The sequence below is a fragment of the Nematostella vectensis genome, chromosome 14 (genome assembly GCF_932526225.1).
Source record: "Nematostella vectensis chromosome 14, jaNemVect1.1, whole genome shotgun sequence".
Lineage (NCBI taxonomy): Eukaryota > Metazoa > Cnidaria > Anthozoa > Actiniaria > Edwardsiidae > Nematostella > Nematostella vectensis.
Window position 1 is genome coordinate 8,976,647 of NC_064047.1, and position 25,021 is coordinate 9,001,667.

Here is a 25,021-nt window from a genome sequence, read left to right on the forward strand (position 1 = left end):
TTCCGTCAAAATATTTTTTTATGTTAATTACCATTTCTTATGACACTTACAGCAGAATGACATTTTTGTAAGGATGGCAACCAATCATCAATAATTCAGGGCTTAGGTACAAAAGATAATACAATAGAAATTTTAAGATACATGTTATAACATTACCTGAAAAGCTGAGCTTAAGGGCACCCGCTTATCATCGTTCCGTGTATTTAGAGACTAAATTCTGTATAGTTGGTTCGTTATAAAATCCCCCATTCAGTTTTATTGTCAAATTATAGCAAGCTAAAGCCTTTGATAAAATTGGGCACGGTGAAATTTTAAATCAATTGGCCGCGAAAAATTATCGAACAGGTAAAAATCCGTCTCCTCCCCTCCAGATATCAAATGGTCGTTTTTTTACTGCCTTGTTGTTTACAAATTGAGGTGCGGAGTCCCGCTGTGAATTTATGAAACTAGAGCTTTCCTACGCATTAGCAAGTTGAACAATAAAAAAACACTATCCAACATTCGCTCTGGCTACCTGAGTTAGCACAAGTGTAAATTTTATCATTGTAAATAATTATTATAGTTAAGAATTCAAAGCGACTAAAACTGCTTAGAAAAGCAATTTTTTGGCGGATTTGAGCAGAAGAGAATAGTAAGCTAGTATATTCTCAAATTATTATTATATAAAGCATGATATATATTTTGAATGGATGAGGGTCGACCTTTCAGAGTCTGTTCTAAACTAGACGCAGTATATCACAGAGTTCAGCCAAATTTTCTACGACAAATCTGAGAAAACTCACGGCGAATGTAGAAGATCTATGAGCGAACCCAATTTTTTTTAAAAAATCTAGTGACTAGATCTAGTAACTAATCAGTGAACTGGCTTTGGTGAAAGCCATATTGATTATTTTTCCTATTGAGGAAAAATTAAACGTTTATATAAAGGTTCAATAGGGTATTCAACCCAGAACAGAGCCCCCTATCACTAAAAGCGTGAGACGATGTCAGTGATTACCCTCAATAAGTCTACCTTACTCTGATGCGGGACCTACTCACACAGAAAGGGTCCTCGATAAGCCAAACATGGAGGATTCCCTTTAACAAATGCGCAAGGAAATATCAATGTTGAACCTCGATAAGTCAAACTGACTCGCATGCAGGATACCTTTTTTCACAAAACGGACCCTCGATAAACCAAATTTGAAGAGTCCCCTTTCACAAAGGCGTGAGATAATATCAATACTTTCCCTCGATAAGTCCAATTTTAAGGCGAACTCTAGTACTACTCCTCAACGGTAGCTTGTGCTGCAGCGCGAGAGATACGATCAAGGATATCAGAGTAGACAGACGTCATCTGAACAACAAATGAGAAAAAAAGTTTTAAAAATAAGCATGGATGGTTCCGGAAGATCCGTTAATAGCGGGGGAACTGTGGATTTTGAACACGGAAGCGAGGTTTGGCAAGGCAGCGCCATCATGCTAGCCTGTATACAGGCTTTCCAATTTGTTTCTTTCGGATATAGGGATTTCGGGTTATTGGGATTGCTGTGGCGCGCGACAAATGATAACGAGGCTGGGTTGGGCTGCTAGCTATCGCCCCCTTTTTTTTGTTTAGCGCGATCTTAGTTGTGCAACTAAGATCGGCCATTCCAGCTCGGCTAACTAAGCACGGCTTTTCCGTTTTTCACGCAACTAGCGCCTGTTGAATAGGCTACCTTCATGCATCATTTTGCAAATTTGTTTTCGAACAAATTATCGCATTTCAAGCGTTCGAGAAACAAGCATAAAAACTAAAACTGTTGCGAGACTGATACAAACTACTCAAACATGCGAAACCCTCGCTTTCGCGCTTAAATTACACAGGAACCTCATTGACAAAAACAAAAAAAAATTAATAATAATTTATTAATTTCTATAGCGCGTTCTAACAAGACAAGATGATCGAACGCGCAAAACACGGGCCATCCTGTGCAGCTCATAGACTAAGAGAGTGGAGCCTGAGGACGAAAGTGCCGTGGAAACGAGCCTCTAGAAAGCCAGGGAAAGGGAGGCGGCATGAAGGGAAAGGAAAGGAAAACCTTTGGATAGCTGTGAATATGCTTTTTAAGATCCACCTCGTAGGGTGTTCTCACAAATTAGTTCAGCTGTCAAGGAATAAAATAATGAGAAAAAAGCTCCCCCTTTGCTCTTTTCAACTTTCTCCTCTCTAATAGTCTTTTTACAGTGCAAATATAAGCGGCAGGTGGGGGGGTAGGGGAAAGGGGTTAACCTCTCTTCTTGCAGACTGAATTTTAGACGAAATAAAGGACCAAACATGGCTTATGTTTGGTTTATCAGGGCCCCCTCCCCTTCAAAAACAAAAGCTGGATGTACCCCTCTGGTTTATTGTACCTTTGATTCGTAGTTTGTTTTGAACCCCACAAGCCGCTGAAGAAGCCTCATCGCCGTTGCGCACCACTTCTCAGATGCATCAAACCGTCCGGAGCTGCAGAACAGAAACAGAATCAAGTTCCAAGGGCCTGTCCAAGAAACGTCTCATGATACCGCGCAGGGAGCATTGTTATCTCCCCGTTAGGTATATAAACATTCCCTAAGAATATAGGTATTACGTAGCGTGTTATCATTGTTTGTTAAAAGCAAAATGCAGGTAGGTGAAGTAATGCGTGGACTACTCACCTAAACAGATTTATTCCACAGTTCCACGCCTTTGTCATTAGCCAGATAAGCTCCATCTCAGGATAAGAGCCCTGGCGAATAAGTTGACAATAAGTTCCCGGTAACACGGGGAAAGAAATGATAACTGTGCAGTCATGTAGTTCACAAGAATAAGAGAAGCGTTAGTGTGTTAATGCCTCTTTAAGGTTATGCGGCCAAGTCAACACAGACAATACGTGTGGACTCCGCACGTCCCACAATAGGCGACTTGCACTTAGAAATTACGTGAACACAGAACTGGTTACGGGAAAATAAAATCTTTCAATGAAAACATATATTACATGGGAAGTTTTTACGCGCGCGAGTTTGCTACCCAAAAAGGTAACGTGATATCTTAGTACTAGTCGCCTATTGCAACTTAGCTAGATTTGCGAGTATTAGCTAGATTTGCGAGATGAGAACGCCATGTGACGTATCCATCCAAGCCGAGGGGGTTACACAGTTCTCAATATAGTGCCACAAGGAACAAAATTCCAAGTTGACCTGACCCGAAAGGTTTTCTGCAGCTCAGTTTTTTCAAGCTGTGTTATTATAAAGCAGACAAACAAACAAACGCACACACAAAACAAACAAACAAGCAAGCAAACAACAAACAAACAAACAAGCAACTGGTAGTCGCCCTCCTTATTAGGCTTACCTTTTCTTACCGGGATTTTCAGAAATAGGTAAGTTACCCATTCTATGAATTCGATTTAATGGTAGTGTTCAGGATCCCCTCATTACTAAACAGGCCTACCTTATCGGTAGATTCCACAAACTCGATGATCTCTTGGTATAGTGTCCAGGCCTCCTCCTTGCTTTCAGCGTCCCTACTGCTACCTCGACCCAGTGCAAGCTCGGCCAGACTATGGAACACTTTACTGAACATAAAATCAAAAGTGTGAACTGGTAGGGCAAAATAATTGTTACGCGTAAAAATGATTTTGTGCAATGCTAATTTCTAGAAAAAATACAATCAGAAAATAAGAATCAGATTATTACTTGTTCGATCAAATTGGTTCAATCAAACTCAAAATCTAGACTTGATAGCCTAGTCCCTGGTGTACTTTTCGGGTTTCCTGTGCTATTTTACGTCTCTTGTAAAACCTTTCTCTAAAACCTTTTCTCGAGACCCCGGTTGAGTTGGCTCTCCCCAGCCCCTCTCTAGGCCACCACAGATATTCCGAACAGAACCCTAAGAATTAAGCTGGATATTTGAATCTGACAAAGTATTTTAGGGACAAATAATCGTGGTTAGGCCTTTGATTAGGCACATGTTTAAGTCGTATTCTTTTTAACGGGGAGAACATTTGAGCTAAATTACTATGACATTTTAAATATTTTTGTGGTATTATGCCCCCCCTTTCCCTCAATCCCCTAACGATTCTTTTCTTAGTTCATTGCATTATTCACCTTAGTGCTATAAGGTCGACTGGCTCTGCTGTCCTATGTTTCTTGATCGCGAGTTTTAAGGCCTTCACACTCACTTCGCGATAAAATGCGGGCTGCTCGACAGCCAAAGCTGAAAAAAATATATATATTCTTAGTTTCAGTATTTTTGTTTAAGTGTTTGTTCGAGTATTTTCTAAAGAGTTTTCGTCTGAGGAGAATGTATGTGGAGGCTTATTTTAGACGTATTCATACATTTACAGCGGTACACAAAAAGTAACGGCGTCTAAACTAAGTCTTAGAGCTTGTTGAGCCAAGCATTGGCATATTACGTAGTGTGACGAACAAAAGAATTATATATACCCCTCCCCTCCCAAGCACAAATTGGAAATTACGGAGGGGGGACGGGGGAAGGTTTTTTTAGTTCCGACTTCCAGGGGAAAGGAACCCCGTTTTCATTTTAACTACCTCCAGAGGTGGAAATTTTAGGAGATTGGCTCTGAGAAAAATCTTTTTTTTGGGGTACAGACCGTAAACAATGCTATCTAGCTCTCGCTTTTATGAGGAGTAGCGAGTAGCACTTTTCTTTTCTTAGACACCTTATCTAAAGCATATTACCAAAAAGGATTGACATTTAACCTCCAGGGATAAAAGTAAATTTTCTACTCCCCGTTGAAAATTAGGGGTTATATATCCGGAACATGGCAGGCACAGAAAGCTCAACCCAGTTCCCCTTCTCAAACTTGAAAGAAATATCCTAGTAGTTGGAAGCAAATTTATATATTTCACCATTTCGAATACATTTCGTATATTTGTCTACACCCTAATTGACCCCCTCCCCTCCCCTCCCCTCCCACCAACACCCACCCCTTCCTCTAATAAATCCTGGATCAGCATAGAAACACCCCTTGGAGGACCTGCAAACAAGGCTATCCATACAATAACTGGGAAGAATGGCTCATTGTTTGTGATACCTGCGACAGTCTCGAAGGTTTTCGCCTCACAGAACGGCAGCGCGATAAGCTTATGAAGGCATGACTCCAGGCTCGCGTCGCCCTCGCCAAGCTTGGCTTTGGCTTCAAACTCGTACAGGATCAGCAGTATAATAGAGTCATCTGCGAAAAACACGTCAAGCTCTTAGACTTGCATAGTACCGCGCACTTCTATGACAACTTTGACAGTTTAAGAAGTACGGTAAATGCGAAATAATGGTCTTTCATATAAAAATATCGTCATTCGGAAATTAAATTAAAACATCTATCTCAAATAAAAAATTCACTCAGCATCTAATAAACTTTTCCCCTAGGTGATTTTTTCAACGACTCTTGATGAATCTGGCGGGTTTTCATTCAAACGCCATGACTTTTCAGGACTGGAAAAGGGCACTTCTAAATTCCATGACTTCTATAATTTCCATGGACCCGTGGAATCCCTGGTTACGTTGTGAGTTTATTGTTGTTTTGTTTTGTTTATATCTTTTACTTTTTTTTCTTTTTGTGCGCCACCTCACTGCATCGTATAGACCATACCTTTCTTGTCCTTGTTTCCCTGTATGGAGTGTGTGCCGTTTATCCTCTTACAGAGATCGCGGCAGTTCTGTACGTGAGTCAAGGTCTCAGACAAAGCTTCTTTCTGGGAGAAAAGAACACACTTATGATAAATCTTAGCCCGCTTAACAAGGAATCCTCTTTAGTTAGGGTAGCTTTGGGTTCCAACGGGTTTGACTCTACCTGACTGTATCATGTGTCTTCAGTCATTTCACGTTGAACGAAAATTTGCACATACTTTTTATAAGAACCTTTTTATAATAATGTCCAGCCTGAGATTTCACCAAATTTTGAGTAAAAACATGCCGAGGCTCAGCAGAAAAAATTGAATATTGCGTTTCTTTGATCATAAGTATCATGTTATTTTTTAATCATGTGTGTAATTCTTCTTCTAATACTTTGTTCAGTATCATAAATTATTCACTGAAATTTAAGAACCTGAAGAAAATTTTCAGCCCTAAAATGCTCTAAAATTAAGAACAGCCTCAACTGAAAATATGACCGTCTTGTAAAAAAGGGTGTATTCTTTTTTCAAACGTTTTATGAACAGAGCTGAAATCACATTCGTCGATTTTGGAAACAAATTAAAATAAAGTAAATATATTCTAGTAAAAGTATAACAACAGTGTAAATATTGACCACCTTTTCTTCTAGGCTCATCCAAAGGGACATCGCACCGTCAAAAGCGCCTAAGTCGGCAAACCACAGCCAGAGTTACAGAACTTTTACTTAATGTATAGACTCGCCCAACACTAATGATAGAATAGTTCTTCTTACGGGACATCTTCGCTCAGTCAATAGTATAACAACAGTGTAAATATTGACCACCTTTTCTGTTTCGTTTGAAGTCTCTTTGGCAATCTGTAACGAAGCTGCAGCAGCCATTAGAAGGCAGTTCTTCTGACGGGACATGTTCGCGGCGTCAATAGCGCACAAGTCGGCAAACTGCAACAACAGTAACAGTAGTTGAAGCACTTGCACGCTTGTTCCAAGAAAGTTTAATTAATAAAAAAAAAGGTATAATAAAACAACGTTAATCTTTCTGATTACTTCGCCCAAGTGTATGAATAGAAATGAACAAGTTCTCAGTAAAAGGCAAACTCCAACAAAAGTTACAGAAGTTATGGGTGAACTGACGTCTGACGGAAGATGTTTGCGGCGTCAATAGCCCCCAAGTCGGCAAAATACAGCCACAGTTACGGAAGTTTTACTTAATGTATAGATTTGCCCGACACTAATGATAGAAGGGCTTAACCAAAGGGACATGTTCGCGCCGTCAAAAGCGCCTAAGTCGGCTAACCACAGCCAGAGTTACAGAACTTTTACTTAATGTATAGACTCGCCCAACACTAATGATAGAAATAGTTTATCCAAAGGGACATGTTTGCGCCGTCAAAAGCGCCTAAGTCGGCAAACTACATTAATTGCTTATACTTGTATAATCATCCAGGCAGCTTCCAAAGCAAGGCAAAGGGTCTGGCTCAGTTCTTACATTCACGGAATAACGCACCTACCTTGTAGCAAATGAGGAAGAACTCTCGCAGATCGGAACTGGACTCCGAACTGTCCAGTGCCATGTTCCAAGCTGCGATTGAAAATAATACATACAGTAATAGGAACTCTTGGTATGAACGACGGCGAGGGAGGGTGGTGGTGGTAGTGTTGGGGTCGTCGTTCCTTTGGCCTCGCCCTAGGGCTTGGTGTTTAAGCAAGCACAGTCATTTTATATATTATTTACGATGGATTCTCGCAATATCGGATACTTTAAGGGACCGTAGTGGAGAGTCCGATTTTGGCAAGATTTTAAATACACGTGTTGCGCTCGAGTTTACACATTTTTTTTTTATATTTAGACGGGATATACATACAGCGTATGTTGTTTTTTACGTGCAAGTTTTTGCAGTTTTGTATTACCGATTTTCATGAACCACGTGGCCTCGGCCTGCACGTCTGCTAATGGGCCGAGAGCCGCCATTTTGTTGACGCACTCCAACGCTGCAGCACAAATGTACAGTTAATTGGTTAATCAGTCAGGATAGAGATTATGATTTATTTTAGGACATTTTTGTTATGTTAATAATTAATCCAGAGATACTTTTGAATAAATCTAAAATGTATGAGTTTTTTTCTAATGGTGCGCGTAGAAATGACACGCTAACATGGGCCTAGCCTCCTCCGCAGGCGTCTCTGACCGTTAGAAACCGAGACCCGGGATTCCTGTGGTCGACAAATTCCTTTGTTAAGGGGGGGGGGGGGGGGAGGGAACAATGCCAAAAGTTTGCTCTACACTTCCCTGGCTGGGGAGTATTTGTCCATGCGCGAGCGGTATGCGCAGTACCAAAAAAGTATGTTCGGTTTAGGCAGGCATCGCTCGTGACCCGCTCGACGCATCACCACAGGAATCCGGGGCGCCTGTGTTTCTTTTCTGCTGCTTTCTGGGCAAAGCGATGCCTGCCGAGGAAGCTAACATGGGCCGTATTCCAGCGGTCATGTTCTGCCTAGAGAAAAGCAAAAGAAATGCGCCATAATCCCAGAAAGTGTTAAAATGGTTTCGATTTACCTTTTTTTAGGTAGGGCATGATCCCGTTTACATCACCCCTATAAAAACAAATACATCGGCAGATGAAAACGCACTGTAAGGAAGAGGAACTGTAAGGAAGAGGCTTACGCCAGGAGTATTACATGGTTGTGGGGTTGTGGGGTTGAATTTCCAGTGGGCCACGGCTGACGTAAGGTTGATTCTCACTAGGACGTAAGCGCAAGAGTAAGCGCAAACGGAAGCGCAACACAAGTGAGAATCGGTCAAACACAAGCGCAAGAAAATCAAGCAGTTGCGTTCTCTTGCGCTGGTGTTCCAGTGAGAATCGGAAAATTACGTGCGTTCTGCTCGCGCTTACGTCAAAGTGAGAACCAACCTTTAAGATACTTCAAAACTGACAAAATATAGTCTAAAGGGTTCCATCTCACCATGGAAAACATGTTGTACAACTAAGGATATAGCCCGATTATAGTCTCTGTCAGTTACCATTTTCTCATTCTGGCAAAATGTCGAGTAGGAGAAAGCACCCATTTCCATCGGCTGATTTGGAGAAACTATTGCAATATTTTTTATTAAATTTGGTAAAAGTGTAAAACTTTGTTTCTAGCTGGATATTTGGAAATTTCTTCACATATACTTTGCCTTGAAATATTGATAAAACAATAACTGAGGTGTGACCGACTAGCTCTCTTTAATTGTGCAATAAGTACAAGGAACCAGCTAAGAGTTGATATCATCTTACTTTACGTCAGTCTCGCTGATCGTGAGTTTGAGTCGAATGAGACACCTGAAAAAGAGGGCAATGGTGACGTTTGCGACTAAATTTTTCAAAATGTACATTCGTTTGCTGTACAACATTTAACACCTGAGCTCAAATTCAAAAGGTTGTTTGTAAGAAGAACATAGTGAGCGATGAAGTAACTAACTATCCGAAGTAACCAACATACCGAAATGCCGTGACGACAAAACTGATTATCAAGATGACGTTCCTGACTGCGTGTGATAACGTAATTTACTACCGTGATGGCGTAACCGACTACCGTGATGTCATACCGGAATGCCGTGACGACAAAACTGATTATCAAGACGACGTTCCTGACTGCGTGTGATAACGTAATTTACTACCGTGATGGCGTAACCGACTACCGTGATGTCATACCGGAATGCCGTGACGACAAAACTGATTATCAAGATTACGTTCCTGACTGCGTGTGATAACGTAATTTACTACCGTGATGGCGTAACCGACTACCGTGATGTCAGACCGGAATGCCGTGACGACATAATGCCGTACCTGAATGTTGTGATTACGTACCTGAGTGCTGTGATAACGTACCTGAGTGCGTGATAACGTACCTGAGTGCTGTGATAACGTACCTGAGTGCTGTGATAACTTGCTTGTTTGACGCAGAAGTTTCTAATATGCCATCAAGGGCCTTGACCGCAACACTACGATTGTTTTGCTGTTATTGAATGACAAGAAAACAGTGTGAAATAAGATGTCAAAGTAACATATTAACCAATGTATATTGCGCAGTTATCTAAAAAGCAAACCTTTGTAATTTGATTTTAGACGTTATTGCTCCCTTCTCCCCCCCCCAAAAAAAAAAAGGCGCATTCATCAATGCACTAGAAAAATACGCCATGTCAAACGCACGAAAGCAATACGCCATACGTACTACATAAGACGCCCAAATATCGCAGTACATTTGTACTTGATCCAGTCCAGTCTCGGTGTTGATGAATAATAAGTCATACTAAAAAGCTTGTGAAATGTCTGTCTTATTACTTCATGGTCTACCTCTAGCGAAAGCTGCGCTGCCAAACATATAAGACCGTGTGCGTCATCCTCATCAGTAGTGACGTCATTGTTGTCATGGTCATTGGCCTGTGACTGACTGATCTGTTTTATTGCTTCCATAGCTAGAAAGATGAAAGTTTATGAGAAAGTCCAAAATATCTCGAGAAAATCCCGAGAGGTTCACGAGTGTGTCACAAAAATTTTCCGAGAAAAATTCAAGGGTTTCGCTCGTATTTCCAAGGAAAGTCCCTAGTATTCAACGAGTGTCTGTCAAGTTCTTAAAAAAATCCAAGTGTTACAGGAGTGTCTCACCAGTATTTTCCTAGAAATTCCGAATGTTTCACGAGTGTTTAGCGAATATTTCGAAAAAAAGTACCAAGCGTCTCAATGGAAGCACTTTTCTTGGAAATTCCCAGTGTTCAACGAGTATCTCTCGAGTAATTCTCAAGAGTGTCTCGCGAGTATTTTCCAGGAAAGTCCCAATGGTCTCAAAGGGACTTTCCAAGTGTTTCGCGAGTTATTAATTAGTGCACCTTTATTATCATCGCCTTCCATCAGTGCTATCTTGAACTGGAAGAAGTGAACAATAGGGGAATTTGGCTCTATACGCTGTGCCTCGGCAGCCGCTTTACTCGCCTAAAGATATAGATACCGAAATAATCATTGATCTCTTAGGGATATCTTTCACGATATTTTAAAATTATCTGCCAATTCAGTCCGCAATGCTTTTGAAAAATGACTAGCATTGAACATCATTAAATAATTGACTTATTGAATAAACTGGTATGCCGGATTGATTAAGAAGTCAATTGATTGTCTGATTTATTGATTGATGATTGGTTGTTTAATTGACTGATGATTGGCTGTTTGGTTGATTGTTTGACTGATTGACTAAGTGATTAATTGAATGATAATTGGCTGCCTGATTGATTGATTGGATTGATTAACTGATTAATAGCATTCACAAGTGTTCTTACATTTTTCAAATCCTGTAGCATTGTGTAGCAGGAGCACTTGTTTCTCTTTACACAATAAAAAAGAATGTGAAAGAGTTGATTTTTTTTGCAACTTGTCGTTGTTGCCGTCGTCATTACTTAAGGTTCCATATTATGAGAAGGACGACTACGACAACGATGATGATGATGATTAAAAATATTAATATTATGCTGGTGAATGATAATAATGGTAGTGGTGATGATGATGAATTGACAACAAAAATGATGATGGTGATGACAACGATGTTAATGATGATATTGATAATGATTATTAAGATGATAATGATGATATGCTGGTGATGATGATGACTATCATGACAACGATGATGATAATGCCATCAATGACAAAGATAATGATAATGATGACAACAATGACAATGGTGATGATAATGATGACCTACTAGCAGTTTGGCGACGTTCTTGTTAGTAGAAGTGTCCTCGGAGTTGAATAGACTTAGGGAGTAGTTGTACCAGTTGATAGCTTCCTGGTATTCTTTTGCCTGGTGAAACAAACGTGTCGCATGATTAGAGTACGTAGATCCGACTTGCATGTAAATGCTAATTTGCTTTTGTTTTAAATATATTAAAAATCCATATCGCTTTTTAAAATACAACGTTCATTGTAATATTCGACAATACAATGAAAGTTGTATTTAGAATTGACTTGTTTTAGTTGTAGGATGTGATTGAAATTCACTGTTATTCAACGCATTCACGACCGAAATCAAAATCTCATAAGCATAGAGTTTCATAGCCTACGAAACCTAGTCAGATTGACAGGAAGTCCAACAATTTGAATGACATAAAGTCAGCTAACCAATCATTGCAGAAAAAAAACATCTTTAGTGCATGGTATCCGAATAGATACTCTGCAAGATTTTGGAAGCTTAGAACGCAAAAAATGTCGACTCTATAGAGATAAAAGGCAGTTTAGAGCAAAATGCTTACCTCATACAAATTAGCAGCTTTCTCCCATAGTAGAAGATGGAACATCTTGCATATGTCAGGGCTGAGTTGCTGACCAGTGTTGTGACCTAGGATATCACAAGAAGCATGTTTAGAAAATACTTACATTAAAAATACTTACATTAGTTTGTACAGATATCATACCAGTTATACAATCTTCGACCAGGTCTTTTGCCTCCTGGTCCTGGTTATTCTGTAGTAAAAGTTCCTGGAAAAAAGTATGTTGCTTGAAAACTGGATTATAATCATAAACATATGGTTGATTCATATGCATTCTATTGCCAGATTGCTATAATTTATATGGACTATTGCCAGATCATCACAACAATGATATATTGCAAGGCTATCATAAATTCATATGGTCTATTGCAGATTATCATGATTCATAGGTATATTACAGATTATATCCCAGTGATGAATTTTCACGCGCGCTCATTAGTCAATACGGGTCACGTGCACAATTTCACAGGACAAATATCAGTCGATAACGTCCAGCCAAGCTATATCTGTCCTGTGAACATTTTTGTGCAGTCAAAACTCACTTTTCGTCTGTTCGATAACTCCTCAAACAAACACTTCATAGAGTTTTGAAAACAAGGTTTTCAAAACTCTATGAAGGCAGAGAAAGAATGCTTTATTTCTTTCATAGAATTATCATCAATATGTTTTTTAGAATTTATCCTGAAACGCGAAAAAAAAAAAAGCAATGACAAAAAACTTCACAACAGCGGGCGCTCGTGGCGTCATTCCCGTGCACGTCAGCGCGCGCAGAAGACATTTCAAAATTGAAAACGTTTGCTTCAATTTCTACTCCAGCTCTCAGCAAAATAATAAGAAAACAGTCTAGGTGAAAATCCATCAGTTGAAATGCAAGTTTTGAGCTTTGTTCTTTGGATTGTTGCATGGATTTTTATGAATTGCGAATGGCAAAAATAACAGCGCGCGCTCGTGGCGTCATTCCAGTGCACGTAAGCGCGCTATGAAGACATTTTTCGCATTTTCAGTGTAGTCACTGGGATATAAAATAAATAAACCCCTTCTTTGGCTCACTGTGATATCGGCGGATAATGTCCAAGGATGAGAAATGGTCATCAAAATTTCACAGTTGCCCTCGAAGCTTCGCTTCTCGGCCAACTGTTTATTTTTCGTACCATTTCTCATCCTTGGACATTATCCGCCGATAGCCCAGCCGCCAGAAGGAGTTTATTTACTAAATATCATGATTCATATGGTATATTGCCAGATCATCAAATTCATATGGTATATTGCAGATTTTCATGATTCATATGATATATTACAGATTATCATGAATCATATAGTATATTTTGCAAGATCATCAAATTCATATGGTATATTGCAGAATATCATGATGATTTATATGGTATATTACTGATTATTATAACTCTTATGGTCTGTTGCCAGTTCATCAAATTCATATGGTATTTGCCAGAATATCGCATTCATATGGTCTTAGGCAGTATCCAAATAATTTAACCTGTACCTGAAACATGGCAATGATTGCAGGTAGAGACCATACGAATATCATAACATTATGCGGTACAGACCATGGCCAAGGTAATGATCAGAATATAGGGCCAAAGGACAGTGCTGAAAAACGTATGCGCATGCGCGTGCTCTGGCGAAAACAAACACAATCGTAGTGTTGAATCGTTCGAGTAAAGGTACGAAAGGCTGACTTCAGTCGCTGATTTGACTAACTGTACAGCATTAAAACCATACTGTACAAAAGATGACTGATTTGTGTGATAATGAGAGCCTTAGGTTTGGTCTAGTTTTCTTTGCATTCGCCAAAATGTGACAGTTCGCCGGTAAAAAGCCACCATTTCAAAACAAAAAGGCTGGTTTAACCGCGCGGTACTGGAACTAGTCTTGCGTTTTTCAGCACTGGCAGGCCAAAATCTATGAATATGATTTCCTAGATCCCCTATGTACCACATGCCATAATAATATTATGCTCACAGACTATATGAGTCATGGGTGATAAAATTACCACATGTTGAAGCTGTATCTTAGCAAGGTCGGGAGAGTTCTTGAATCTGGTAGCAAGAGTCTGAAGACAGTTGAGTGCCAAGTCCGTCCTATAAAAGGAACAATGTCAATCAGCAATGTTCATAGAAAATAAGCCAATTAGAGTGTGCGTTCGAATGTAGTTATCACTACACTAGCCATCACTGACACTTTCTTTTTTATAACTCTGTTAGAGCTAGCCCCATACCTAACATTCGCATTCGCATTTTATTTTATTTTTTTCTTCTTCTTTGTGAATATATCTTTATAGTTGACGCAAGTGCTCAATCACGTACTTGTACGCTTGTACACAAGAAATCTGCTGTGCAATTACATTTTAAACAAAATTTTTAAATATATACTTCGGGTTACCATTCTTTGTCCAGAAACAACTAGTTATTCCTGTTATCTGTGTTTGAATACAACAAGGTATAAATTCAAAGCACCAAGTATTTTACTTCACCTACCTTTTGTATCTTGTCGCCAACTGTGCCAAGCTTAATCCAATTTGTGCTGTTAGGTCTGGAAGATTCAACGCCTCTTCAAATGCTATGTTCAAAATACCAGTTCGTTTAAGAATAATTTTTTTAACGTTTTAGAATAGAATAAATTGTGAAGTTAAATCCACTCTCCTTACAGCTGGAATGCTGGATTACGAGAGCAAAGATAAACCGTGGTCGAGTCGAAGACATAGAAGGTACCCACCATACGATATACGTTTCACCACGGAACAGATGGAAATTGTAGTTTTGAAAAAGATGAAAACCGGTGAGCCCAAAAAAGGTAACAAGTAACTTAACTCAATCAAAGACGATACCCGGTGATGGGGCACAGGCTCTAAAGTGCGACGCTCTGCCAACTGCACCACCCTGGATTACCTAAGGAACTCCCCTTGAAACTGTGCAATGCAACACCCACATATTCCCAAACAGTTAACAACGTCAGGGTGCTTATGTTAGTATAACTAGAAAAACTACAGGCATCTGTGGTGTAGACAAGGTAAGAATCAACACAAGGTTGAAAAGGTATGTTAAACGCCTCTGTGAAACAGAGTGGTTTTGCTGACGTTTCGAGATTTAGCCCTTCGTCGGAGCTCCGTTAGTGCTTATGTTAGTGCTTGTAACTGGGTCTGGTCGTCCATGGGGATGATATAACAGCTAAGTGCCCACGTCCTAAAGCAATTATTATCCTTGGCCACGTCCTATAGCAATTTTTTAACCTTTGCCGTTTTTTGGAGTAAGCCAATAAGGTTAAAGCCGCATTGTCACCAGTTTACTTTCGGAGGTCCAACGGAAACCTCAACCGTTAAAAGACAAAAGAATCTATTAGAATCCGAGATATTTAACAGGCCATCCGCTCTAAATTATCAATCACATTCTCAAAGAAACTTCCAATAAACACACTGCTTTCAATATTTTGAAATATTTTTCGCGTTTTCCGTTAAAAATCATCGGATATTGTTAGGTAATCGACCGGAAGTAAACTGGTGACAATGCGGCTTTAAGGTGAAAGGATGAACATCACTGACCAACTAACGTGACAAAGAACATGGTTCTGAGCGAGACAGAACATCAAGCTCGTGTTAATCAAACTCTGATTATTGCACGGAAATTTACCAGCTTTCTCAAGACTTTGTCTTGATGGACACGATGTTGACTATGTCGCACTGCAAGCAATCCTATCGAAACACCCATTTTCATTTGCTCCACATTGAACATCAAGGGTTTCGGGATTTGGAGACTTACTAATCATACTGAGCTTGAATGCAAACTCACAATGCGAACACGCGCTACCGTGGCCACCTCCACAGTTTTGTGAAGTAGACCAATAAGGATGCAAGCCACGTACCTATCTGATTGAGATGAACTTCAATAGTCAACCAGCGTTCAAGTTCAGCGTTCAATAAAAACTGTGATTATCGCACGCTAACTGGCTGGATTTCTGAAAGCGTTGCCGCGCGTTGCGCTATGAAAAAATGAAACGAGGGTCGTAACTATAGTGGTTATCTGCAGTTCTGGTTACCACAGATTCAAATTTCAACCATTTTTTTCAGGAGTTGGGGGTGGTGTTCGATTTAACAATTCCGGTTTTACATTGTGGTTGCTTGTGAGAGTGGTTGGCAAGGAGATCGTACCTGATTGTAATCGCGCCATTGGAGTGTTGTCTGATAGCAGCAGTAGCTCAATTTTGAGATAATGACCAGCGGGATGAGGGTGTTCCTGGAAAAGAGAAATTAAAACAGGCAAGCAACAACGTTCATGTAAGCCAACATAGACTAATAGACTAGAACATAGAAATAATAAAAATATGTGTGCTTTTAGGATGACACTTTATGAAACATAAGAGGTAAGGGACGGAATTTACAGAAGTTGTTCGGGAGTAGAGCTGTCAACCTGATCAGTATGCTAAAAATAAAACCGTCGTCGGCAGTTTTCGACTGGAAGGCCGGCTCTGATGAAAAAAAATTCAGTACCACTGCGAACTAGGAAGAGCTTCCTAAAAGAAAATGGTCCGCTAAATTGGTAAACGAAGCCCCCCGCTCAAAATCCTGGCTACTGGCCTGGGGTGCGGTCACAGGCGTAGGTTTTATGCGTCTCAGTGATTCTTTTACGTCTCTATATTTCGGATTACTGCTGTCACAGAAGAAATAATAAGACTAAGTTACATATATGTTAGCTTGGAGGACAGCGATGAGGGGTCAGTATTTTTCCACTAGACCGCTTACGAGTGTGTGCAAGAGCTAACAATGCAATCACATAAAAGTACATACATTCAAGCAAATTTGGAAACTGATTGAGAAGTTAATTAATAGGAAGTGGGCGGTATATGGATATATGGAAAGTCAAAGAAAATAGTACTTACAGCATTGGCGAGACCTGGAAAAAAAAAGAATACACAGAATTACAATTAAAATTTCTTTTTTCCATTGTCCAGCCCATATTAATGTTTTTGAAACTGGGTACAAGTTATTATGGGTGGACTTTAAAAGCACACTAGCATACACACATTGGCACCAGTCGGGCCAAGACGGGACGCTAGCACAGTCTATTACCCGTCCAGTTCGGCAACCATGGACAGCTGTTTCGTCCTTATTAGGACTCGTCAGCATGGCATAGCCGGTTTGCCTCAGTTAAACTTCATCGGCAAAAAAACTGCAGGACGACTTCGACTCGAACGAAGTGCTTTAAACCACAGCTCAGATCCATGTGAGATCTAGAACTGCGACCGGGCTAGCGTGATGCCAATTGTGACCTTTGCCTTGAGGTCAGACAAGCAAAGCTGTACCAGTAATATTTGCTGATGTACAGTAAGCGTTGTTTGCACGGGGCTTTAAAAATCGACTTAAGGGTACAAACCAACAGCATTTAGGGCCTTCTGTAGATGCTCTTTACTATCCCACTTGAGATAAGCATTAGCTATCAGACGAAGTGTGGTAGCCTGTAAACAACGTAGTACAATACATGAGTATCCTGTCCTATTTACTGATAATGTCCCGTATTACATGGGTCTTACTGACAAAGTGTGTGGGCTGTAAGGGACTTAAGGGAGTAATAGTTTTTTAATTGTTCATAATTCTGACCTGCTTTTTGTGTCCAACAGGAGCCTTTCCCTTACCAAGTTCCAAACTTTCCCTAAAATAAAACATCAGAGAAGAGGGATTTGAGTGACATCACATAAACAACAACAGGAAACACATAACAAGATTAAAACAATCACATCTTTTTTTTTAAGAAATAACACAATAAACAAAACATCCACAAAGCCATTCGTCGCCCTGCTAAGTATATGCAGCGGGGATGATGAGTTAGAAGGGTATGCATACAACGTAGCTATGCCGTTCTTGTCATATGGCTTATGTCTGATCAAGGAACACTGCTTGGGGTCACTTTTTTATGTGGAGTGAGAAAACCAGAAAATTCGGAGAAAACTCGGCCCATTAAAGCACCAATCCTAAGAAACCCAGGGGCCGGTTGCACGAAGCCTGAATAAATTATCTGCCGGATAGGCGCTACCCGCCGGATAAAATCCCTATCTAGCATATAGTTATCTGCAGGATAAAATAGCGTTGCAAAAAACGTTGATAGAACGCAGGATAACTATTCGCCGACTAGCCATCATTTACCACTAAATGGCTTCCAGTTACCATTGAAAATATGCAAAGCGCGCGCGCTGTTTTCCCTTCAAACAAAATGGGGGCCGTAGCAATAGCTTCAGAAAGTACCAGAGAGAAAACAAATAGTTTATCGAGGCAAAGTGCATGTAAGTCATGGAATGATCACAGGGGATAGTGCTTAGCTTCTTCCTGTCTTTGGGAGTCACATTTCCCGACAGAACGGACAATATAGATTGATTCCGAAACCCAGTAATGAGAGGTTCTATTCATACATATTTTTGTTCTTCTTGGTTGCATAATGAGCATAATTTACATCCGTTGTTGTTTTCCTTTTGTTCTCTATATCTGTTTTTGGCTGCGTGTATTTTTTGTTCACAGGTTTTTGTACTTTCACACACTACTATTCCCTATCATATTTCTAATGGTCCAATAGGGGACTTGAGCTAAAGGATCACGTTACCTCTCTGGGTGGCAAATTCAAAACTAATAATCAAACAAAAAAAAACAGAATTTACTGCACCCGTCACAACAAAGAATTCCGAGAAAAAAATAATTCGGGAAAAGAGGGATACAGATGCCAGATGCTGGCGAACCCTGAGGAGGTATCATCAATTACCTTAGCCACTCAATGCAATCTTCATATTCCCTCCTGTTGTAAGTCGTAACACCAAAGTTGTAGCACAGACGAGACAATGTTGCATTCTGTAAAACATGATTAAGATGAAAATGCACACTAGAGAATCATTATCATGCAAAGGACATTCCCAAAGTTAGCTTACCAGTAGGCTTTGATAGTTTTTTCCAGCACAAAACCCCAAATACGCGGAGTTCGCATACCACGGCCACCCCAAAGTGTACCTACCTCTTTGGGAAGTTTCACAAGAAAAGCTTTTGCTTTTTCAATACATTCAAGAGCACTGTTATTGTTTCCAAGAGACATAGCCTAATGAAAGCCAAAAAAAAGCGTTAGTAACATCATAGTGCTGCTTATTATTCTACATCATTATCATTATCATAACTATCAACAAGCATATTTTTCAAGAGCTCACTATGGAGAAATTGGGCAACCACTCCCTGCTTCTATTTAAAACTTGATTGATTATTGTCACCACCACCAGTACCACTTAAAAACTTGATTGATTATTGTCACCACTCACCACCACCACTTTAAAACTTGATTGATTATTGTCACCACCCACCACCACCACTTTAAAACTTGATTGATTATTGTCACCACCCACCACCACCACTTAAAAACTTGATTGATTATTGTCACCACCCACCACCACCACTTAAAAACTTGATTGATTGTCACCACCCACCACCACCACTTTAAAACTTGATTGATTATTGTCACCACCACCACCACCACTTTAAAACTTGATTGATTATTGTCACCACCCACCACCACCACAATTATCATTAACTATCATCATCATCATCATCATCACCATCATCATTACTACTATCATCATCATCACCACAACATTCATAACCAATATTAAGCAGAATAACTACCATAATCAACACCATCATCATCAAAACCATAATCATTATCATCATCATCTCCACCAACAACAACAAAAACAAGAACAATGCCAACAACATTGCTGAAGAAAATCTTTTTTTACTTATTCTCTCAGTTTTCTCTTCACTCACAGCTTCAGCCATGTCACTGAACACCCTGAACATGTAGCCATAACTTTCCGCCTGCTGTCTCCCACAGTCTTCAGAAAGTGCTCCAGATGACGACCACAGCTTTTGCAAGTTGTCCCAGCACTGAATCAACAAGGCAACATTTAAGAAGATTGTTGTCATAAAAAAGCACAAAAGTCAGCTAACACAATTTTCACAGGGAAGTGTGGCCTTGTAATTAACTGTTTTTAAAGTTTTGGGATTTTGGGGAGCAAGCAAGCAAGCAAACCCCATTTTTACCTCGTTTGCCATTGTAAGGGAGCTTTCGGCCATGGAAGGATTTTCACAGTCTGATATAAAGAATCAATGTTCAGTGTTCTACATTTCGCAGAGCTCTCTGAAATGACCTACACACTTTTGTCTTATTGGTTTATTTTGTTATGTCCATTTTGCATATACATTTGGTTGTTTTTTTCATGCCTTTGCCTTTTCCCCTTATCTCTTACCACCGATTATCGCTTCATCTGGGGTAAACTATCCTTCCTGTCTTGTTAACGTTTCAGCGTCATCTCCACTCTCACCGCGCCCCCTTTGTCGCCTCCCGCGCCCCTACTTCATCTTCTTCTCGCCGTTTTACTAGCATCATTTTCCATTGTCCGCAATACTTCCTTTCACCGCTACAGTATTTTATATTTTTCTCGGCGTTTTCGCAACACTCATTCAATCTCTATTATTATTTAATTTCGCCTGTCAATCATACCACTTACACACTTCATTAGATACATACCTCCACACATACCTCACCCTCTCCATTACCGCTCACCATTTCCTCTCTACAATCTAAACACTTTTCTTTCTCTTACCCTACATATTACTTTCCTACCCTACACACAACACACTTTCTCAAAAACACTACACAGTCTCGTCACAATATCCCCGCTCATCATTCTGTTCACACTCGTATTATCCCCCTTCATCAGATTTCACTAATGCCGCCATCACCTCTTCACATCCGCTACACAACACTCGCCACAAGTTACCGATTTTAACTGTTTCAATCTCCACATAATACCATATTTACTAACTACCTTCTCCACTCAACCAAAAATAACCCTTTATTCATAACTCTCATGTCGTTTTATTATCAATCCCATCTCTTATAACAACCTTAACTCGTCGTCTCATATCCATAATCTTAACCACCCGAACATAACTTGATAACCCTATCACCCCTTCCCCTTCCTTCACACTGCAACTTCACAAACATAAACTAAGTTTCACCATTCGCTACACAACCACCTCTCCACCTACTTATCTCAACCTATCACCATCTTTATCTTCTATCACCGCCTTCCTATATACTACAATACCACACCCACTCACTCTCTCATAACGATATATTATCACCCACATTTACACCATAACCTCACAAATTTTAAATCGACCTCCGCACCACTACCATTTTAACACACACAGACCCATCACGCTAAATTATAAGCCTTATCTACTCCACATCCCCCCTCACCACAACTCTTACCTATACATCGTACCAATTTTTCCCCACCAACACAGCCATTAGCCATCTCTCTACCACACCATATTATTATTTTTTTTTCTTTTTCACCTACCCACCACACTATCACAACCTATTCTATAGTCCCACTTTATCTTTTCACCACCCTCCACCACCTACTAGTCTAACCTATCCACCTTTTCACCGTAATTACATTACTACCATCTCCACTCTACATTACCTTATTAGCCATCCTTCACCATCACCCTCCAACATCACCACACCGTATGATCACACCCACCTCACTACCACACCACTTTAGGCCCCTACGTCTTGGTACGAATACCCGATCCAAACCAAAAAAAAGTGAAAGACTTTTTTTATTGACTCTTAATTTTTCTTTCTCTAATCGTGTTTGTGTGTGTGTTTTTATGTAAAGTATGAAAAAAATTGGAAACTCTCCAAACAGACATTTAAATATTAATTAACCTGTCAGTGCTATCAAATATGTAATTTTTTGTTAAGATGTAGGGTGGTCCGTCTTGTATAAACCTTGTGGTTTCTTACAGGCATTCTTGTCACTCTCTGTAGAATCCTTACTATTATCCTTAAAAATTTAAAAATTGTACTTTAAGTGAAAAAATAAAATAAACATACGCATATGTTATTCAGCACTGTCGATTAAAGATAAAAGACTATAGGTATTATACATTTTTTAACTGTTTGTATTATTTTTATCTGTACTCTATGCCAGACCCAAAAGCACCCGCCTATTAAGAAATCACTTTAAAATCCCTCTAACCCTCCCACTTTTGGGACCATTCAGGCACTACTGTATATTACTAAAATTAAAATATAAATCTTTCCCAGTCTACACTCTTCTGGGTGTTAAGTAGGAAAATATGGTCCTTCTACCCAGAGCTCTGCATACAACATGTTTACTTTAATGAAAACAACAATTTATGAGAACCATAGCTCATCATTACAATCACACCTCTTTTTTATAGCAAGGAATAAAATGATGGGAAATAAATTAACTTTTAATTCAGAGAGCTTATTTCTTGCTTCCTAAAAAAAAACAAGTGGTGACTTACCAAGCCATGCTCGCCCTGTCTTTGAAATCATCTGTAAAATATTTTGTTAAATATTTAAAAATTATTTTATCTATATATTTTCAGAAAGTTTGAATTCTAAAGTTCCCAGCTTATTCTTGTGATGCCACTACACTCAGTCAATGTGGAATAAAACAAGGAAAGCAAAATGCTTACATTGTATCCTGCATTACTTAAAAATAAGTTTAAAAGTGCAATGTTGCACATTTAACCATCTAACAAAACAACTTGTCTTACTCAACGCTGAAACTCATTATTACATTACAGTTCATAGCGGAGCTCCATACCTAAGAAAAAGTGGTATACAAATCAAATATGGTAACAAATATCGACTCGAGTTTTCGTGACGCCATGTCCGTCTGTCCATCCCTTAAAAGAATTGTATGACAACCAAACTGGGCAGGTGTCATGTATGGTCAAGGGAGGTTCAAAACTGTGGTCACATGATTTGTGACATCATCGATGATGTCACTAGAACCAAAAATATGCTGACATCATCAAAATAAAAAAAAATATTTATATTTCACGAAGGAAACATCATATTGCAACCAAACTCGTTATGTGTCAAGGGGGATGCAACAATATGGTCACATGTTGTGTGACGTCATCGATGACTTCACTAAAAGCAAAAAACGTGATCAAAAGCAAAAACATTAATTATATTTCTTTAAAGAAACATTGTTTCACCACCAAACTCTGTAGGTGTCATGTTGGTGTCAAGGAGGTGCTCAAATATGGTCATGTGATTGTGATGTCATCAATGACGTCACTAGAAGCAAAATAAAAAAATCCATTCATATCTTGTGAAAGAAACATTGTATAACAACCAAACTTGAAAATATTAAGCTGTTAGATTTAGTTAAGATTTGGTTGTTTGGAGCTCCTCTTTTGGGCAATGCCTAAATCTATATATTAGGATTTTTTTACGGACAATGATGAAAATTTACTTCTAATTAATCTAATTACAAATAAGCCCCCCTTGTGTTTTATCGTCTCATGTACAATGCTTACCACCAGTTGCTTACGAAAGGTTGATTCTGTTGCACTGGATGCATTTGCCATTGCGTAGAGATTGCAGGCTGCATGCCGCACTAGAGAAAGATTTCATTAGTATTCTACTATATATATAGCAAAATTATTTTTCCAAATGTAATTATGCTAGGTTTATTTTCATCCGTTTGCAGTTTACACTGCAGAATTATTATGTATGATAACTTGGGTTCTAAATACAAAACAATACCTGGTTACATCACAGGGGCTTATCCAGGGTTCCCCAAAGGGAGAGGGGAAGAGAGGTACTTATGTATAAAACAGAGGGGGTGGCACCTATATAAAAAGGGGGGACACCAAAATATGAAACAAATGGTGGGGGTAAATTTGTGAATTTTAGCTCATATCCATTTCTTAAAAAATTCAGCCTGGAATGGAAACAATGGCCCCTCTGGATTTTTCCATCCATCCCCTTCTTCCAAAACTGCCTCTCTTACACCACATGCAAGTAAACCTGAATTACACTTTTTTTTATAAAAATCTAATTTTTAGTTGTGGCTGGGGCCGTTCATGTTCTTAAATTTCAGTGCATATAAAAATATAATACCCAATGACTTATTATGAAGAGAATTACACTAATGATCAATAGCAATAATGAGGTTGTTACTATGGGCACAATTTGATTCTACATTTTAGAACACATCAGGACTAAAACAGAAAAAAAATTCTGCAATCTGAGCCTCGGCATGTTCTTAAAATTTGGTGAAATCTCAGGCTGGACATTCTCATATAAAAGGTTCTTATAAAAAAAGAGTATAACATTTCTAGAAATCTTAGTCTACGGGGGAAAGGCTTACATCTTGCATTCAGATCACTCTTTGTCTTCCCTCCTGTCTTCATAGCCACTGTCAGGTTCCAAAGTGATACCGCACATGTGTGGATGTGTATGAGAGTAGCATTATTTTCCTTGCTGTCATAGTTAAGGGTGTAAATCTCTTGGACAAGGTTTGTGATACGATCTGACATCTCCCCCAGACGTTTTTCATCTTTTTGACTCTGACCAAGGTCTTTGACAAGTGCTAGACAAAGAATTAGTGTTGATTGATTTGTTTATCAAATCATGACTTTAGTATAAAGAGTTCCACTAGCATGGCTAAATCATTTAGTTAATGATGGCAACAGCAATTCCTACGTTACCAACGTCATTTAGCGTAATAACTTGTACAATAATGCAATAAGTCCAATATACTATCGTCCACTTACTAACTCGGTGCAAAATAAGAATGATTTTGTATTGCTCCTGTGTTTCAAAATAGCGGGTTTTTTAGTGTTTACTCGTACCCAGGACATTGGTACATGGCCACCACACAGGCGCCCCAAGATAAACACTGCAATATCAATCATGATAAAAAAAAATTATGTATACATTTCCTTTTCTTGTTGAAATCAAGAAGAGCTTGATATTTTTGGATTACTTATATGTTCTCAAGTTGCTTCTGTTTTTGTCCCCGAAGAGTTTTAGTAGGAAACAATGAATATGCTTAAACAAAAGCCCGAAAAATGAGTCAAATAAAAATAATCCTATTTTACTGACCTTGTAGCTGGCCGGCTGCCTGACCAATATCTCTCAGGGACTTCATTTCCAATTCCATTTTCTTCACACAAAAAACGACTTGTCTTCTACTCAGCGAAATGAGAAAATACATTTGTTTTCTT

At 39.3% G+C, this 25,021-nt stretch overlaps 1 protein-coding gene across 3 annotated transcripts; it reads right to left on the reverse strand.

Annotated features, from left to right (window-relative positions):
* LOC5510425 (testis-expressed protein 11) lies at positions 1-25,013 on the reverse strand. 3 transcript variants are annotated; one of them, XM_048721657.1, is made up of 33 exons: positions 24,900-25,013; positions 24,163-24,384; positions 23,327-23,406; positions 22,298-22,328; positions 19,991-20,040; positions 19,715-19,834; positions 18,918-18,998; positions 18,672-18,757; positions 17,522-17,573; positions 17,298-17,379; positions 16,804-16,817; positions 16,076-16,160; positions 14,409-14,490; positions 13,925-14,012; positions 12,058-12,121; positions 11,896-11,981; positions 11,349-11,447; positions 10,930-10,974; positions 10,486-10,588; positions 9,953-10,074; positions 9,529-9,614; positions 8,894-8,938; positions 8,173-8,210; positions 7,527-7,607; positions 7,127-7,197; positions 6,441-6,557; positions 5,595-5,697; positions 5,040-5,180; positions 4,090-4,198; positions 3,434-3,557; positions 2,659-2,729; positions 2,374-2,467; positions 1-1,336 (listed from the first exon to the last, which is right to left on the reverse strand). In XM_048721657.1, the coding sequence occupies exons 1-33, from the start codon at positions 25,009-25,011 to the stop codon at positions 1,265-1,267; spliced, it is 2,856 nt and encodes a 951-aa protein (XP_048577614.1). In that variant the 5' UTR covers positions 25,012-25,013; the 3' UTR covers positions 1-1,264. The 3 variants fall into 3 exon arrangements, with proteins under 3 accessions (XP_048577614.1, XP_048577616.1, XP_048577615.1); XM_048721659.1 differs by lacking the exon at positions 24,900-25,013 and adding an exon at positions 24,569-24,691; XM_048721658.1 differs by lacking the exon at positions 10,930-10,974.
* Between the last annotated feature and the right edge of the window lie 8 nt (positions 25,014-25,021).

Coding starts and splice junctions, on each gene's coding strand:
- LOC5510425 (XM_048721657.1), bottom strand. CDS start 25,011: ATGTATTTTCTCATTTCGCTGAGTAGAAGACAAGTCGTTTTTTGTGTG. Junction 24,385..24,899: donor GGCAGCCGGCCAGCTACAAG/GTCAGTAAAATA, acceptor TTCTTTGTCTAG/CACTTGTCAAAGACCTTGGT. Junction 17,380..17,521: donor CTGTTGGACACAAAAAGCAG/GTCAGAATTATG, acceptor CGTTGTTTACAG/GCTACCACACTTCGTCTGAT.